The following is a 17,134-nucleotide window of genomic DNA, read 5'->3' as shown; positions in this document are numbered from 1 at the left end:
ATTTTTTCTGTGGTAAAATCTCTAATATTTTCCTAAAGTTTTTCTCTGGTATTAGTTTTGTGTGGAGTAAGTGTGTGTTTCTGTATAAGATTTTCTAGAAGGCCTAGAAGGTGTGAGGGGGATGTTTATTTGGAGAAAATGAATTTTGTTGAGAAAAGGATTTCCAGATCAGAGTTTTGGAATTGTATGAGGAATTTTAACCATTGTTTACCTCATGTGAAGAAGGGATATTCTGCCCTTCAAGTTAAAAAAAAAAAAAAAAAAAAAAGGCAAAAGCCAAACCATCAAAAAGCAAAATAAAACACAACCAAAGCTTTATTAAACATCAGGTTTAGTGTTCCAAGTTAACTCAAAGAGTGATGAGTCCAATGGCATATGCATCTTTATAGAGATATTAAAAAAAATATTCAAAAAGTGCATATAATTTCCAAAGATGATCAGCAAATGAAAATTTTCTCAAGCTAACATCTGTGACATAAGAGTCCCTGACCATAGGGGACTCTTGAGACAGGGCCTCAGGCTGGCAGCAGAGTTGACTGCAGCTACCTGGAGGTCTTGGTTCACCAGGAAGATGCTGTGGCTATGAGCACCACAAATGCCAAATCAGAAGGGCACAGTGTCACACCATACCTCTCTTTGGTCCTGGTTGATACTGAGCCTACAGATAACTATATGGGGTAGGATGAATGCTAATATGCAAAAGGAGTCCAAAGAACATCTATAGGCATTGAGAATATTTTTACTGCCACCGACCAAAGCCAAAAAAGTATTGTTTTCCACATTCATAGACTTGTAGTAGTTTTAAAAGATGAAATTGAGCATAGATAATATACTTGTGAATAGCATGTGCATATTTCTGACCTAACTAGTAAGTTGAAAGAGTATGTGTAATAAGAATAATTTAGAGAATCACAGAATCATCTAGGTTGGAAGAGACCTCCAAGATCACCTAGTCCAACCTCCGACCTGTAACTTCAGACTGCCATGGATTCCTGAAAGTGAGGAAAAGCCCTATGTATGTACTATTAGCAGACAGTGGAACCATACTAATAATAATACATGGAGAAGCTCAACGTGTTTGTATTACGGTCTTGTGATTTAGCTCCCTTTCTTGAAAAAAACATGTAGCTTGATATTGAGCAAAGGTCAGTTTTAAGAATGTCAGGATTGATCTCGTTATTCCTGTGAACCAGTGAGCCAACTAAGTTACTATGATTGCACTTCAGGAATGCATGCTGTCTATTTGGTTGACTTTGGGTCTGGACTTCTCTGTACTGGTTACTAATTACAGAAACTCAGTCTTATGTTTTATACCCTTTCTGCATAACCAAGACTGTATTTGGTTAGGTGAACAAGAAGTTTTAATACATGTATTGAGTGGGTGTACTTCTCAGAATACAAGACTCAATGAGTTTGCAGTTTAATTATGAATGAGTCATAAAATGCAGCACTGCATTTTCCTAGTAATACCAACTGGAAACCAGTTGCTTTTAAAGAGAGCAGGAAGAACAAGACTTAGTGTCCCAGCTCTCATTTTTGAATGAGTCTGGCCCTAAGAAATATCGTAAATGTTCAGCCATTTTTCTTTTATCTATGAAGTTGTTGCAATAATACACAGCATAAGAACTCTACCAAGATGACTGACCTAGTGAATATATTGCAGATGAAACAGGCGAATTCCTGTGTGCCAAATGTTACTTTTGATGTCTCTCTCTTCATTTTGAATGTGGCTGTGGCACTCAGAAAGATCTGCCCATAGTCTGACTATACTGAAGACAAAGCAGGTCGCCCTAGTTGCTACTTAAAAATTCTATTCTTACTGCTACAAACCATGCTACTTAAAACCTATTGATGACAATTTTTGCAATTGGTCTTTCTCTGCAGAAGGCATCTGTAAAAATGTGATCCAGCTGCCTGTATTTCCTTCTTAGGAGACAATGCAACGTAAAGCAGGACTGTGGTGTTTCAGATAGAACTTCAAGATTTCCTCAGTTATCACTATTTAATATATATATATTAATATATAATAAAATTTCATATTAATATAGCATGGCCTTCTATGGCAGAGACTGTCCTTCCTCCCTATGGTTGCTTTCCTAAAGGCGTCTGTTTTTCCACATGTTGGTCTGCTTATCATGTTTTTTTTGTCCTTACTCGTGACATCTCCTTGGTTTGGCAAAAATTGCCTGAAATTGCCATTTTCCTTTTCTTTCTTCCCTATGTCCTCCCAGTGTTGTCCTTGTTTTGACTCCCAAATAGTTTTCAAATGTGTGGGTTCTTACATGGCAATGAGGTTGTTTGACATAGTTTATCTTAAATTTGTTATATATCCTTGTATTTCTCGTAAAGTATATTCTTTTTATCTTCATGTTCACAGTTTAGAAAGGGGAAAAAATATATAATTTGTAATGTTAGGAGTCCTGTACTGCCAGCCTGATGGTCTGTTAGACTGAAGAATTTCCCGAAAGGAGCAGGGAGATGGTTTTGAAATCACTGGCAGATGCCTCAGTAATGCTATGGCAATCCTTTGAATTCAATGAGGCTTTCAAGGGAATATTTGAAATTGGGTTTATAGCTCTCCCTGGGGAAAGGTCAGGCAACATGCTGGATTAGACATGCAATCGCACTTAAACAGTATGAGGTGGGGGGAGAGCAACTTCCTTTTCAAGCCTCATTTGTGAACTCATATGTGGAATTTCATTTCCACTTGTAAAAATGCTTTGTCAATATAAATACAGAAATTACTACCTACAAAGAAATTACACGTTTTATGTAATGTTCAAGTACATATGCTTTCCATCTGCGTCAATCTTTTTAAAAAAAGACATCTTAAAAGATGTGTTGCATTTGAGTTTTATTGGCTGACCTACTGATTAAAATGAATAGGCATGTTCGAATTACCCGTTTTAGTTCCATTGTTTGCATTTTAACTATAAGCCTGCTTTATTTCTCCTCTAACCTGTCTGATACCAATCTTGTGGCATATATCTGGGCATGTGGAAATTGGGTCTTTTTCTGGTTTCTACATTTGTTTCTCTTCTTGCCACGTGCCTGGGAGTGTGTGTTGGGAAAGGAAGTACCTGCTAAGATAATCAGAACTCAACACATCAAATAAGGTTAAGCTTGTGCTATTAAATAATTATTTTTTTTGTATTCCTTTTTTGAATAATGGAATATAATTTTATTTTTCATAATTAAAAGTAATTCTAACTTCTAGGATTTTTTCAGTTCCTCAAACAGGTTCTGCCTTCCATGATAATATTGCTAAAGCAATAATTAGTGTAACTTTTATTTTGTAGGACTGTACATTGTCTAAGATATCTACTGCAGTTGTGTTTTACCAATGGATACATTTGGTTATCCAGCACAATCGTTAATGTATATAAAAGAGAAAGTGAGGAATAAGTATCTTACTGGCATTTCTGCTTGTTTCTAGATTTGAGTCAGTACAGCAGGAACTAAACAACGCCACAGCACAAAACAAAGAGTTGCAGAGAGAGATGGAGCGATTACAGTCAGAGGTGACAAGGTTCAAAACAATGCAGCTGAAAGCAGCAAAGGATGCAGAAAAATACAAGGAAGAAAGGGATTCAGTTTTCAATGAATACCGCCTCATAATGAGTGAGAGAGATCAGGTAATCAAAGAGGTAGATAAGCTTCAAACAGAGCTGGAGCTTGCAGAGTCCAAACTGAAGAACACCTCTTCGGAGAAACGAGTGGCTAGTGAAGAGATGGAAGCTTTGAGACAGGTACTAAGCTATTGTTTTGATGGGGAAGGGAAATGAGTATACGTTATTGGTGCTAGAATTGGAAATGTATGACCAACTGGTGGAAAATACGAATGCACTGCAAAGAGGAAATTCCATGCTCACATTCCCTTACAGCAATCCGTTTTAAGTTTCCATGTTTAAATAGACTGCATGTCAGCTGAAATTTGTTGTTTGCTTGACTTAACGCTCTTCTGTGTATTACCAATTCATCCTTTTCCAAGTTAGTTTCGTAGGCCGTTTTCAAGTAATGCTGTCTCTAAAGATTTAGGTCTAAACATCCATTATTTCTAACTTTTAACAACTACTAGAGGAACCACAGGATGCCATCTACCCTGATTTAAGATGTTACATGATAGATAAAATAGCATAGGCTTTGCATTAATACATAAATATTTTTGAGACTGATATGCATATTCTTACTCATTTGCCCTCCTTCTGCCTTGCGTTGAGTTAGAGGATATTTTGAAGATATATTTCTCTTGAACTGAGGCATGCCTTAAAGTGTGTGAAACCTGAACTTCATATCTTTCAGCAGTATGTTCTTGAAATGTTAATGACACAACACTGTTACAACAATGCTGTTAAGATACCTAAAACACAGCTTGCTGCTCGGTTTCATTTCAGCAGAAATGCATTCACTTCAATGTTTGCTTTACAAATATTTCATTTGGCCTGAAAACGATAAAAGCAAATGTATTCCATTGCCTATGAATCTCACTTTACTATATTTTTCCCCACAGCATTACAACTCAACAAAATGCCCTTTATGAAAATTCAAGGCGTAGAGCTTTTTTTAAATTACACCCTTGTTGAGAGACATAGTATGGATTATGACATATGGCATCAGAGTTTTTAAAAAATAACTATATTTTCTGGTTTTAAAAATTCAAAACTTTCCAAGCTGTATATATGCCAGCCAAGGAATTGAGCTTTTACATTGAGTGAGGTTTTTATCTAACTCTCAGTCAATCAAACTAAACCAGTAAACCAACAGGAAATTATTGATTTCATTGGAATCGGGGTAGCTATATAAGGAGTACTGGTGACAGTGGACATGAGTTCTTTCTTTGCACGCCTGCTCCAATTTGTTGTATATTTTGTCATGGCACTATGAGTAATTTTCCTAAGTGCTTTAATAGGCAGGAGATGACAAATTTTCAATGGGTGTTCTCTCTGGATGACCATCTTGAACAGGTGGTTGATAGAGAACGGAAAAGGGCCTAGAACTAGAACTGGTGAGTGAGATGCTGAGAGGGGGCAGACATGCATTTTTCTTTACCCCCTAGACAGTCTCATCAGAAAGCAGAAATAACTGTTTCTGTTATGTGCTAAATAGTGTAAAATATTGGTATTAAGTTTTCTTTTTTTCTTTTCCTGTATCTATGAGACTTGTGTTTGTGAACAGTTATGTTTCTGTGTCCCATTGTATTGGCTAGCAGCAGTTGCATTCAATGCAGAAGGGATTTTGTAGCTCTGGCAAGGCATATGTAAGAAAGGTTGAAAAAAATGATTCATCAAGTGATATGTTCACTTGAAATAGTATCCTGCAAGATGCCCCTACATAAGTGGGATTTTCCTATTAGTGACTAGTCCGATGCTTGCCGAATTTTACTTCACTGTGCTGTGTTCTTGTTCTGATGTAGAGCAGCTTTACGCGCACTGTTACCCTGCGTCCACTGACTAATTGGGATTTGCGCATTGAGGTTGTTTTAAATGTAGTTTCTCCTGTGAAGCTTGTTTATACCAGTATACCTTTTGCATATAGAAGAAATGTAAAAGCTGCTGAAGTTGAGAAGGGGTTGATTTTTAAGCATTACATCTTGAGCAGTTACTGTGAAGGATGGTGGTGAGTCCATTTCTTACCTAGATATTTAAATTCCAAACTAGGGATCAGATGTTATAGATATCAACAGATGTTATAGATGTCAACACCACCACCCCCTTCCCACCAGTCATGTCCTTGGTTTGGCATAACTTTTAACTCCACCAAATCCTTAAGAATATGCTGTTTTATCTCGTTGGTAGTCAGCCTTCCCTTCTGTTTAACAGGCCTGTTGAGTTTTATCCTGTATGAGGTGATTGCACTGTCTTCAGATGTGAGAACTTTATTCAAACGTATGACTTCTTTACAAATTCAGAATTCTGTTGAAACCAAAGCACTGTAATGTGTCAAAACAGTGTTTGTACTAATCAGTGCCAAATAGCAGGTGGTCCTGTGCTGTAGCATTGTAATTTTGTGCAAACGTCATAGAAAAAGACAGAGGTGAAATTTTACTACTGACCACTGGAGGCAATGGCTGCTCTTCTACACGCACTTTATACCAAGCATTCTGGACTAAATTGTGGCAATACTTTTTTTTTAATCGTTTCAAAGTACTTTAAATTCTTGTTTAATGAAGGGCTTTCTGACAGCTTTCCATCTGCATTGATACTGTGGTGACTTTCATCTCTGCTGCATGTTAGAAGACTTAATATTTTTCTGTAAGTTTAGCAGTTTAGCACATACACTTGAACGCACATTTTGATACAGACTACAGTTAAGCTGTGCAAAACATTGCTTACAGTACTGAAATTTGTTTGCACTACCGTATGGGTTAGGAATTTTTCTCTTCAGTTAAAAAAAAAAATCACAACTGAAGTGCTCTGTTAATTGAGATTTGCTGATATGTTTGAAGTTCACAAAGCGAGTCATGATTTCTAGTAGTTGTCTTACTCTAGCACAAAATTATCCGTTTTAATACCATCACAGCAATGTTTTAACAGCTTGAGTAACCTTAATTAGTTGTCGTTGCTCAAGAGCAACTATGTTTGTACTGCAAAATAAAATGGTCTTCCATGTTTTAAATTCTCAATTTTATTCCTTGCAAATTGTCCATGAAGGTAGAACAGAACTGTCACTTCATTGTGTGGTGCCTTTCTCTCTTGAAATATGTGGACCCTTTCTTTTCTTTGCCTTTCAGATACCAGCTGTCTTAAATCTTCTTGAGATCAAAATATCAATGATTTCCAGCCAGAAAGAGTGCCTGTATGTAGAAGGACTTCAGCCATTGCTGAATGCTCTTAGAAAGCTGTACCATCTAAAAATGCAGCAGTCTGAAATTTAACTTTTTCAATGCCTCATTCTTACAGTAACACCTTAAAATAAATATATTATTTCTAGTCCTGCATAGTTGCACCAAGTAACCGTACTCTGAGTCAGTCATGAGACACATATGCCACTTCATGCATATCTTCTTTGTTCTGTGGTATCATTTTGCTAGACATGTTGGTGATGTTGTGATAACTGTAGCACCACACTTAATATTCTTTGCTAGTCGTTACTTGTATGTAATGTGAGCACAGTACTGTTCTGCTTCCATTTTTCAGAAAATTGGTGACCACCTCTGTAGGATTTTTAGGGTGTCAGTGTATATCCATTTGCAAAGATAAACTATTTCCTTCTGTACTTAACCTACTGCAAACAATGGATCTTGTTTTAGGAGCTAAACTCAGCTCTAGTAGAAAGAGATCGAGCAATTTGTGAGAGGAATGAGTTGCTGGAAAAATACTGTCATGAAGTGAAGGACAAAGCTGAGGCCCAGAAGGAACTTGATCAAGCTTGCAAGGATATAGAGACGGTGAAGGAAGAAAGAGATGTTGCCAGGAAAGAGAGGACAGAAGCTATCATCCAGAGAGACCATCTACTAAGGGAATACTATCAAGCCCGTCAGGTATTGCAAGTTTTCAGTTTATTTTTCCTTATTAGTTTCAAAGGGTCATTTTCATGAGACTTGATCAAGATCTGGCCGCATAGGTTATTTTCCCCCTTTGCTTAGAGTCACTCTAGAGTGCCTACATATAGAGTGCATTTCTCTTTAAGAAGTAGTGACAGAGCTTCGTATTGGCAAGAAATACGGTCAGGTTTCATATTAAGTTTGTTTTTAAAAAGAACAATAACAAGAAGCTAATATAATGTTGTAACCCCGCAGGTTCCTAGGCAGCTTATTACCTGCTGGTAGGCTTGTTGCCATCTATACTGCGTGTTGTTCATGCCTGTGACCTGCTCAGGATGTTAGTAATCTCTAATAATTGACAAAGGAAGTTAAATAAAATGACTGTAAATGTTCTAATTTGCATGCATTTTTACTATAAAGACTATCTGTTTCTGTGTATGGATAGTAACATTCTTAAAATTGATGAGTTCTTACTGGTGCTCATCCTGTGTGAGCTAGTAAAAGTCAATCCACATACAATTGTAAATGCTTTCATATAACTTAGTTTGAAAATGCATAGTATCATCACTTTTATGTTCATGAAATAAAAAAAGGGATATGGATTTGTTTAATATGAAAGCAGATTTTTTTCATGAAATACGTGTTCTCTTTTTACTGAATACTAACCAACCCTTTATCAGTACAAAAAGTTTTTAGTCTTAACTGTCAGGATTTGCCAACCCTGAATGAATATCTGTGGAAGCAATTAAACCACGTTTTCCGTTGCAGTTTACTTCTGCTTATTGTGCTGCAAAATTCAGGTGTTCTTTATGCATCTGTGTTACCATTGTCATCATCTCTCTCGTTCAAAATAGTGAATGGTAGAGGAACAAGTTAGCTTAAGAAGAGTTCTTATCTAAATTTTTATCTAAAACAAGAAACATTGCAACTTTTTTGACCTTCTTCATCTACTTGTCCCTGAGTAAATAGTAGACACTAATGCAGGAAATCTGTATTATAACTGCTCATAATAGTGTATCTAATTGCTTAATGTCCTTGAAGATTTTTGTCTGATAAGCAGAACAGGATAAAAGCACGCAATGTTTTTTACATTATACAACGTGAAATGTTCACTGATGTTAATTTCAAGTAAGGTTGCTTATTCATGTAGATTTTATTCCTATAAATGTGTGTGTCAGTGAATGAAATACATTACAGCTGTTTTTAATTTTTAACCCAAAGTTGTTATTAAGGTAAGTAGATTTTTTTCATGAAAACGTGACAATTAGCTAGTTCAGGTAACATACAGTAAAGGTTCTTTGAGTGCATATTTAAAACTGTCCTTATCTATGTTTCTTAATTTCTAGATACAAGATTCTGCTACACTAGACATAGAAAGAGCAAACAAAGAAATTGAAATGCTTCGGAAACAATATGAGGCAATGTCACAAGAGCTAAAGGAAGCTGTCCAGGAAGCAGAAGTAGCCAAGTGTAGGAGAGATTGGGCCTTTCAAGAGCGGGATAAGATCGTTGCAGAAAGGGAAAGTATACGGTAAATACATGTTAAATGGTACATGAGCGATGTTTGTAACATCTTGTGTGCTGTCAGTGCAATTCTAGGATATAATGGATTTTGCTAGCACTTGTATCAACTTCTTGGAACTTCTGCACTATCAGTTTTTTTGTTTGCTCTTTAAAGTTGAGGGCATATTACCAGACACTTTGCTTGGTCTGTACTTTAATCTTTATAATGTGTCTCCAGTAAATACCTAAGAGCATAGCAGCACTGCTACAAAAGAATAACAAATCATGTCTTCTTCTAGGCCTGATTATACTACGCTCTGTTATAGCTATAGTCTTGCAAATAATTCTTCACCTATGGGAACACTTCAGAAAAAGTACCTAACATACTTGTTACTGCACATGTAAAGAATAAGGGAAAATACTTTTATCGGATTTTTTTCTCCTAGTATAAAGATCAGAAGAAAAAAAAAGTTTTGTAAAGGGTGAAGAAAGATTCAGTAATTCTGATGAGCTCTTCCTTAAAAACTAGCTTTTTTTTTTTCCTTAAAGCTTTTTCTTCTGAGTTATTTTGAAACTGTTTCCTTTACTTTTGAAGGACTTTGTGTGACAACTTAAGGAGAGAGAGAGACCGGGCTGTGAGTGACTTGGCTGAAGCTCTTCGCAATCTGGACGACATGAGAAAGCAGAAAAATGATGCTGTGCGTGAACTGAAGGAACTGAAGTATGTTATAGAAATAATTGAACTGCATGGAATCTTTGTGATTAAAACTTTGCTTCATTAGCTCTGTCTGTGAATGAGCTGTTTGTTGTTATACCTGTTGGCAGCACGATCTTTTTATGTTGAAACACTGCTTATGTTTTTAGTTACTGTGGAAATTGTTGTGACTGACAGGATTCAAACTCTTAAAATTTCAACTGTTTTATCTTACTGAGACAAAGATTTTAAAGATTGTACTGTGTAAATACACTTAAGCAATATGGGAATTTTTCATTGAAGTTGGATTAAGTGCACGTTACTTCTTCCCAACTGTATTCTCACTGTCTTTCCAAAATAATGTAAAGAAAACCCGCATTATATGTCATTTCAGTGTGTTATGGTAGAGGTTTTCCTTCTGGTGTTTATCATGCCCCATCTGTGATAAGCATACTGATGCAGCTCATCTCAGGGTAAATTATAGATGCATTGTCAGGGAGGCATGTTAGAAATCGAGCTGTGCACTATAATCATTTAAAAACAATGCAAAAAATGTAAGGAAGAGTTAGCATGATATATAGAAAGTGAAAGTCTATTTGATAGTAGCCAAAGGATATTGCAAAGATGGAAGCAGGGGACAAATTTTTGGCACACCTTGGACTTTTGAGTTAGAATATAAAATGCAAGTTATCTCATAATTATAATGTTATGGATCAGTTTGTTTAAAAGGTTTGTCTGTATAATATTTTTCTTTCCCTAGGGAGAAGATGGAGAATCAATTGGAAAAGGAGGCCAGATTCCGTCAATTGATGGCTCATAGTTCCCATGACTCAGCCATAGACACAGATTCTCTGGAATGGGAAACAGAAGTGGTAGAATTTGAAAAAGACAGAGTAAGTCAAAGATACTAACTGGATTGTCTTGTGTATTGGGTAGTTTTGAAGTCGACTGCAACATCTTGATAATATGTATGATGAAAAATAGTATTTTTAAGTTTTCTATTGCGATAGGAAGCATGCATTTGTGGTAACACGTAGATAAAAACTTGACAAAAACGAGCTGTTAACATACAAACTATAGCTTTGTCTTCATACAGTATATAAGTAAAAACATCTTGCAGGATACTCGGGTACCATGTACTATCAAAAATGTTTTTTTAAGTTAAATGTTCTGTTCTTTAAATTGGTGATTTATAACAGAAATGGCAATGCTAAAGCAGGAAAAATTTAAGACGTGATAGAAACACTGATGTCTACTGTAATAGGCAAGATCAATTACTACCTGTGTACAGGATAGATGAGCTCTTTCATGAAGCTATTTCACCTACTTTTGCTTAGATTTGGTGGTTAGAAAATTTAAAATATGTTCATCGTGACTACTGTTTTAGTGCAACATTGCTCTTCAGCTTAAACATCTGCGATGAAGGGGTGCTAATCTCCCTCTCTGTAGAAAGAGTTAAATGCCTTTTCAACTTTGGTATATTAATATATATATATTTTTTTATTTAGTGTTCTAAATAACTTTTACATCCTTTTCGTATCCTAGTAGTACTTTACTCCATTTCATTTTATTTTTCCTCATTGCAGTCTAGAATTTAAATTTCACTGCTCTGTATGCTAGTTGTGTATGCTTTTCTATTTGAAATTTTTGTTTGCAGTGTCACGCTGTTTGCTAATAGTCCTTTTTGACTGACAACAGTTACACGTGGTTTTCCAGGTTCTGTTTCAACTAAAACAGCTTTTAATCATACTTGAATTTCTTGTTGAATCCTGAATGACCAAATTAGCAATGGAATGCTTTCAAATCACATCTCTTTTATTTTGCTGCAGTACTTCGGGTTATGCTTTTAATACTCTTGCAATGTTTTTGTTCTGATGGTGCATCCCAACAGAATCATTAATACATTCCTATTTTCACACTCAAAATATTTATTATTATTATATATTGAAAAAGACAATATGAATCAAGTACTAATGCTGGTTCATCAGGACTAGCACTTGTAGAATATTTCCAGGACATCTCCTCCTTTTTCACCATGTTTTCCATCTCTTTGGGCCGGCTTCTTCGCTGACTTATTTCATGCAATGCCATCTTATCTATTTTAACTGAAAACTAATACTTTCATATTTTAATTATATGGAAAATTAACTGTCAAGTCCAATGTATGCTGTACCTTTGGTTAAAAAAAAAAAAGTGGCCTGATGAATTTTCTATTCATCTACAGCTATTTAGTTATTATTTACTTCAAAAATTGTTCTAAATGTTTGCGATACTGAGTTCAAGAGTGTAGACTTTATCATTTGAATTTGCCTTCCCTTTTTCTTTCTGTTATAAAATTATAATAATGCTGTTGTGCCAACCTTGATTAGATACATGGGGAAATCTTGCTGATTTATCAGCATTTGAATTTCTGGATGGAGATTATAGAGTCAAATAAGTCTACATGGTTTTATTTTCACTTCAGCCTCACCTGTCTGCTTATGCCTGAGTTCTGCATAATTACTCAGCTCAAAACAGGGAAATAATATTCACTTCTCAACTCAAAATAGAGAGGAATAATGTTCACTTAGCTCTGAGGCTGTGCAATTATTCTATGATCTCTCCATTTTTATTTTGTAGCAGCCTCACTCTCTTCCCTGTGAACTTGCTTATTACATAGAACACCTGGAAGAATCACAAGGATTTTAGTATAATTCTGGTCCAGTTGATTTCAAGTAGAGTTCCCTAATTTTTTTTTAAAGTGTATCATTTAACATTGAAAATAACAGTAACAAATCAGTTTATCGCTTTGGCCAACTTTTTCTTTTTTTTTTTTGGCAGTGACCTTCCCATTTACCGAAATGAACACTAAATTAACACTTCCCACGTTAGTTCAATGACTGATTTGTTAAAGATGTTTATAATTTTTAACATTGAGAATTACCTGTTTTTGACAAAGGTTGGGAGGATGTTATCTCTAACATATATTTAGAATCACTCTCCTATAATGTTAAAACTTTTTTTGCTTTTTACTTGTGGTCTCTGCCCATACCAAAGCATATTCTTTCTGAATTCATCACTGAGATGCAATACTGTTGTCTTTACTTTATAATTGTATTTATTTTTCTTCCTAAGTGATGCCCATTCTTGGTGAACGTACCCTTTTTCTCTCATGACACATCCAGAATCATGCCTAAAAACAGGTGCTTTCTGAAAGTGCTTTCTCCCATGCTCGACTGCTTTCTCATTTCTCTTCTGTGAAATTCCGCTAGTGCATTATTTCAGCCTTAATCTGAGGGAGAATCAATTTTCTAATGATGCAGAATGTCTAATACCTGATGAAAAAGGGAGCTTGTGTTGCAGTACAAAATGCAGCAACTTACTATAATGGATATATCCTGTAAATATAAGGGCATAGTACAAGCTTGCACTGATGCCTCTTATTAACAGACAGAGACATGTGGGTTGGCAGTGCTGTTGAGTCACTTGTTAATAATATTTATTAGGACGATATGGACTTGAAAGCACTTGGTTTCGATGTGGCAGAAGGTGTGAATGAACCATACCTCCCTGGAGACTGTGGGATCTTTGTTACCAAAGTAGACAAAGGAAGTATTGCGGATGGTCGATTAAGGTAAGGCTTTACTTTGGAAGATACATCTTTGATTGATCATAAACTAAATATGAGCATATTGTGAAAAGTCTTCAGTATTAACTGTTTTTCAAGTTCTTCTTTTGTCATTGACATGTGTACTATATTAATGTAAGTTAGGAAATGACACTGACAAAACCAATACCTAGAAGTGTTACAGAAATTAAAAACTTTTTGACTTGTCCCTTGAAACTCCCCAGGATTTGAAATGATGCTTCTATCTTTTGTTTCTCTGTCTCTCTCCTACTCTGTTCGTTTTCTCTTCAAACTTTGAATTGATTGTTTAAATTTTGGGCAAGACGAAGGTGAGCTTTTGGTTAGGGGTCAAGTATAATTTGAAACCTGTTTCTGTTCTTATCCTCAATAGGAGGGTCTTAAACACTTTGTTCCTTTCAAAGAGTTCCTTTTAAATAAGGAGTACTCATCAGTGATTTGATGGTTTCCCTTTCGTAGTGAAGAGCAGACTAGAATTAAGTTACTGTTTTCACTTAGCTACTTCTTAATGCTTTTTAAGGAATGGATAACTCCAGATAATTAAGGATTAGCATATTGAGATATCAGCTATGTTGCATCCCTTTTCATGGATGTTATTTATGTGCAATGTCCAGATAAGTATGCTTTGGAATACTGACCTCTCTATTTGAATTTTTCTGCCAGAGTGAATGATTGGTTGCTGAAGATAAATGATGTGGATCTTACTAATAAGGATAAAAAGCAAGTTATAAAAGCTGTTCTAAATGGAGGAGGTGTTATTAACATGGTGGTTCGAAGAAGGAAGTCCTTAGGTGGGCGAGTGATAACACCTCTTCACATCAATGTTTCTGGGCATAAAGGTAATGGATATAAAGGCTGGATGTAAATGGTACATGTTCATACAACCAAAAATAAAGGTACATGTTCTGAGCCTCTGTTTAAATCCCATTTAACCCATTACTACCTCCTAGATAGGCATTTGAATCAATCGTATCTAGCAAACTAGGAATTGAGCATATTGATGACAGGATTCTTCCTTAAGTATCTTGACCTTTGTTTTCATACTTAGTTCTATTTGACTAAAACCATCAGTCACCCCTGATTATATTAAATATTGGGATGCTCCAAATCCCCATTTTCACACAGCGTTTTCTTATTTCTTTAAAAGGAATTTCAGTAATGGAGAAGCTCATTTGGTTTGGTAGTTACATTTCTTTCTCATGCAGGCAGGTTATCATGCAGTTATTTGAGCAAGATAATTGAACTGCAGGAGTACATTCATGTTTATTTTGTGAATTTCAGAAAGTGGGGTCAGCCTAGAAAATGGAGTATTTGTTGCTGCTGTTGTGCCTGGAAGCCCAGCTGCCAAAGAGGGTTCCCTTTCTGTGGGAGACAGAATAATTGCTGTAAGTCTAAATACATTGTAATTTTTTTTCCTTATGAACTTTCTGTGAAACAGAAGAAGATAACTGTGGATGTACGAATGAGTAAGTGCTGATGTAATCAAAAAAATGTTATTAAATTGCATCTCTACTAGGAATAGAAAAATTTATTCAAGAGACCTGGCTTTTAGTGGAGAACAGGGCAAGGTCAACCAGACTTAAGTCATACATGCATGTAGAACTAGTATTTTTCTTGTCTCAGAGATGGTACATTGGTACATTAAGATGCTCCCCACCTGCCATTTTGGTTTTATTTATCTCTGTTGTGATTTTTTTTTTTACATGTAGATCAATGGCATTGCACTAGATAATAAGTCACTTACTGAATGTGAAGCTTTGCTACGAAACTGCAGGGATTCTCTTACCCTGTCACTGATGAAGGTGAGTAAGAAAAGCTCAATTTGCAGTTTTCTTGAACTTTGACAGACTTGTCTTAGTTGTTAAGGGAAGTGTGTGTTAAAAATGAATATATCACCATGGGAAAGTCTCTGCTATAAATAGGGCCATCTGGCTGTATTTCACTGGTAGTACACTTAATAGTTATTTCCATACTAAGGCTGTTGTGGCATCTGGTAGGAAACAAAATTTATTTGTTGTTCTTCTTTGTCATTTGTTTGCTGGTCACGTGGAATGACTCCTAGCACAGTTGCTTCTATTTTATTGCTTTCTGCTTCAGAGCTGCACCAGTTCTGTGCATGGAAGATTAATTGTCTCCTGACTACAGAAAGGTTTACTCTTAGAAGGAAGTTGCACAGAAAATTGAACTCTCTCTGTCGTCAGGGATAAGTACTAGGCTTTCTTTTTCAAGGTTAATGTTATAAAAAAATATTATTCTGCTTAGCTTGTTGGGGTTAGAATCCCATTATATTGGGCCTGTCACACCGGTTTAGTCAGCAACAATTCCAGCTCCAGAGAGATTGAGTTTTTAAGAAACTGTAAAGATAAAATGTGTGAAGCGCAATGGGCAACGAAAGATGATTGCAAGCACAACCTAACAGAAGTATAAGTAGAATGGAGGTCCCTTTGCAGTTAGTTTGATGCATCCACTTCCATGTGGAGTTGCTCTTCTGGGGTTGTTTTAGAAATATTTCAATTTTGGGGGGTCTTTATTTTATATGACGATCTGTGCTTTAAATCTGCAAGTTTTTTATTAAAGTTTTCCCAACATTATCTATGCATATGTACATCTATATTCAGGTTGAGGTAAATCGAGGAGACTAGAATATGCCTCATACTAAACAGAAATCAGCTGTAAAAATATGGTTCTGTTTTTTGTTTTAGGTTTTTCCTCAGAGTTCATCTTGGAGTGGTCAAAATATATTTGAAAATCTGAAGGATTCAGAAAAAATATCAAATTGTAGGGTTCATGCATCAGAGATACAAGCCCAAAACAAAAGGAATCTTAAACTCAACAGCTCAACACAAACTGACATTTTCAATCCAGACATCATGGATGGCAAGAAGGACCAGAGTGATCAGGGCAGTCGTTCATTTTGTGATCACAAACCCTTCCCTAATAATACCTTACGAGTAGACTCTCACAGGAGCACAATGCACAGTTGCCACAGTAATTCAGAACACAGTCTCAGTTCCTTCAGCCCAGAGGCATATGGGGACCGAGGCTATGGAGTTGTTGACTTGGACAACAAGAGGCTGCCTTATGAACCTACGGGAACCGACTGTATGATGGTCGAGACCACATTTGACAAAGGACATGGTGCTAAGCATAGTGGTGGTACCTGGCCAAAAGTCATGGTTAATATCTCAGCAACAGAAACAGAAAAGTTCTCTGTTTATAAAAAGCCAAAACAAAGGAAATCTATTTTTGATCCTGATACGTTCAAAAGACCACCAACTCCTCCGAAGCTGGAGTACCTTTCTCCTAATCAGGTGACGGGACATTCACCTCAGCCATCAAAAGCTGAAGTGGCTTCAACTCCTCCAACCCCTCCTAAGAGAAGTGACTCTATCAAATTTAAACATAAACAGCAGGCAAGCTCTGCATCTGAGTCTACAGTAACAACTGGATCACCACCCACCAGCCCAGCCACTGCCCAAGCTCCGGTTTCCTTGGCACTTAAGCAGGACTCAGCTACTCTCAAGGGGCGCAGCAGGAACACTGGGCATTATTATCGTGATGAGGGAATTGAGTGCACTCATCTGTCTTCAAGGAAATCCTGTGAAGATGACATTGGCTTTCAAAGAGTTGAAGAGCCAGAGATTAAAAGACCAAGGCCAAAATCAGCCCCTGCTCTGAGACATAAAATGACCCCTGTGCCCATTCCTAATCCTGCTCTTCAGGTAGAATTTTCATATGAAGGTTTCTGCCTTTTGTTTCAATATGAGTATTTTCAGAAGTGTGGTTTTGGGTAGCCAGCTGCATACCTTTACAGGGGAAACATAGCCCG

General features: G+C 36.3%; 1 protein-coding gene across 34 annotated transcripts in view; it reads left to right on the top strand.

Annotated features, from left to right (window-relative positions):
• DLG5 (discs large MAGUK scaffold protein 5) overlaps positions 1 to 17,134 on the top strand; it is a 170,763-nt gene that overhangs the window by 64,534 nt on the left and 89,095 nt on the right. For 33 of the 34 annotated variants that reach the window (XM_080598304.1, XM_080598302.1, XM_080598301.1 and 30 more), the window contains 10 exons: positions 3,437 to 3,749; positions 7,250 to 7,480; positions 8,830 to 9,014; positions 9,582 to 9,707; positions 10,441 to 10,573; positions 13,166 to 13,293; positions 13,969 to 14,144; positions 14,587 to 14,690; positions 15,015 to 15,107; positions 16,008 to 17,027. In XM_080598304.1, the coding sequence (XP_080454430.1) occupies positions 3,437 to 3,749; positions 7,250 to 7,480; positions 8,830 to 9,014; positions 9,582 to 9,707; positions 10,441 to 10,573; positions 13,166 to 13,293; positions 13,969 to 14,144; positions 14,587 to 14,690; positions 15,015 to 15,107; positions 16,008 to 17,027 (2,509 nt within the window). The remainder of the gene's footprint in view (positions 1 to 3,436; positions 3,750 to 7,249; positions 7,481 to 8,829; positions 9,015 to 9,581; positions 9,708 to 10,440; positions 10,574 to 13,165; positions 13,294 to 13,968; positions 14,145 to 14,586; positions 14,691 to 15,014; positions 15,108 to 16,007; positions 17,028 to 17,134) is intronic. The other variant, XM_080598303.1, reaches the window with a different exon arrangement.

Source organism: Anser brachyrhynchus (genome assembly GCF_964034855.1).
Source record: "Anser brachyrhynchus genome assembly, chromosome: 6".
Lineage (NCBI taxonomy): Eukaryota > Metazoa > Chordata > Aves > Anseriformes > Anatidae > Anser > Anser brachyrhynchus.
Note: the sequence above shows the minus strand (reverse complement) of the source record. Positions and strands in the feature narration are given on the sequence as shown.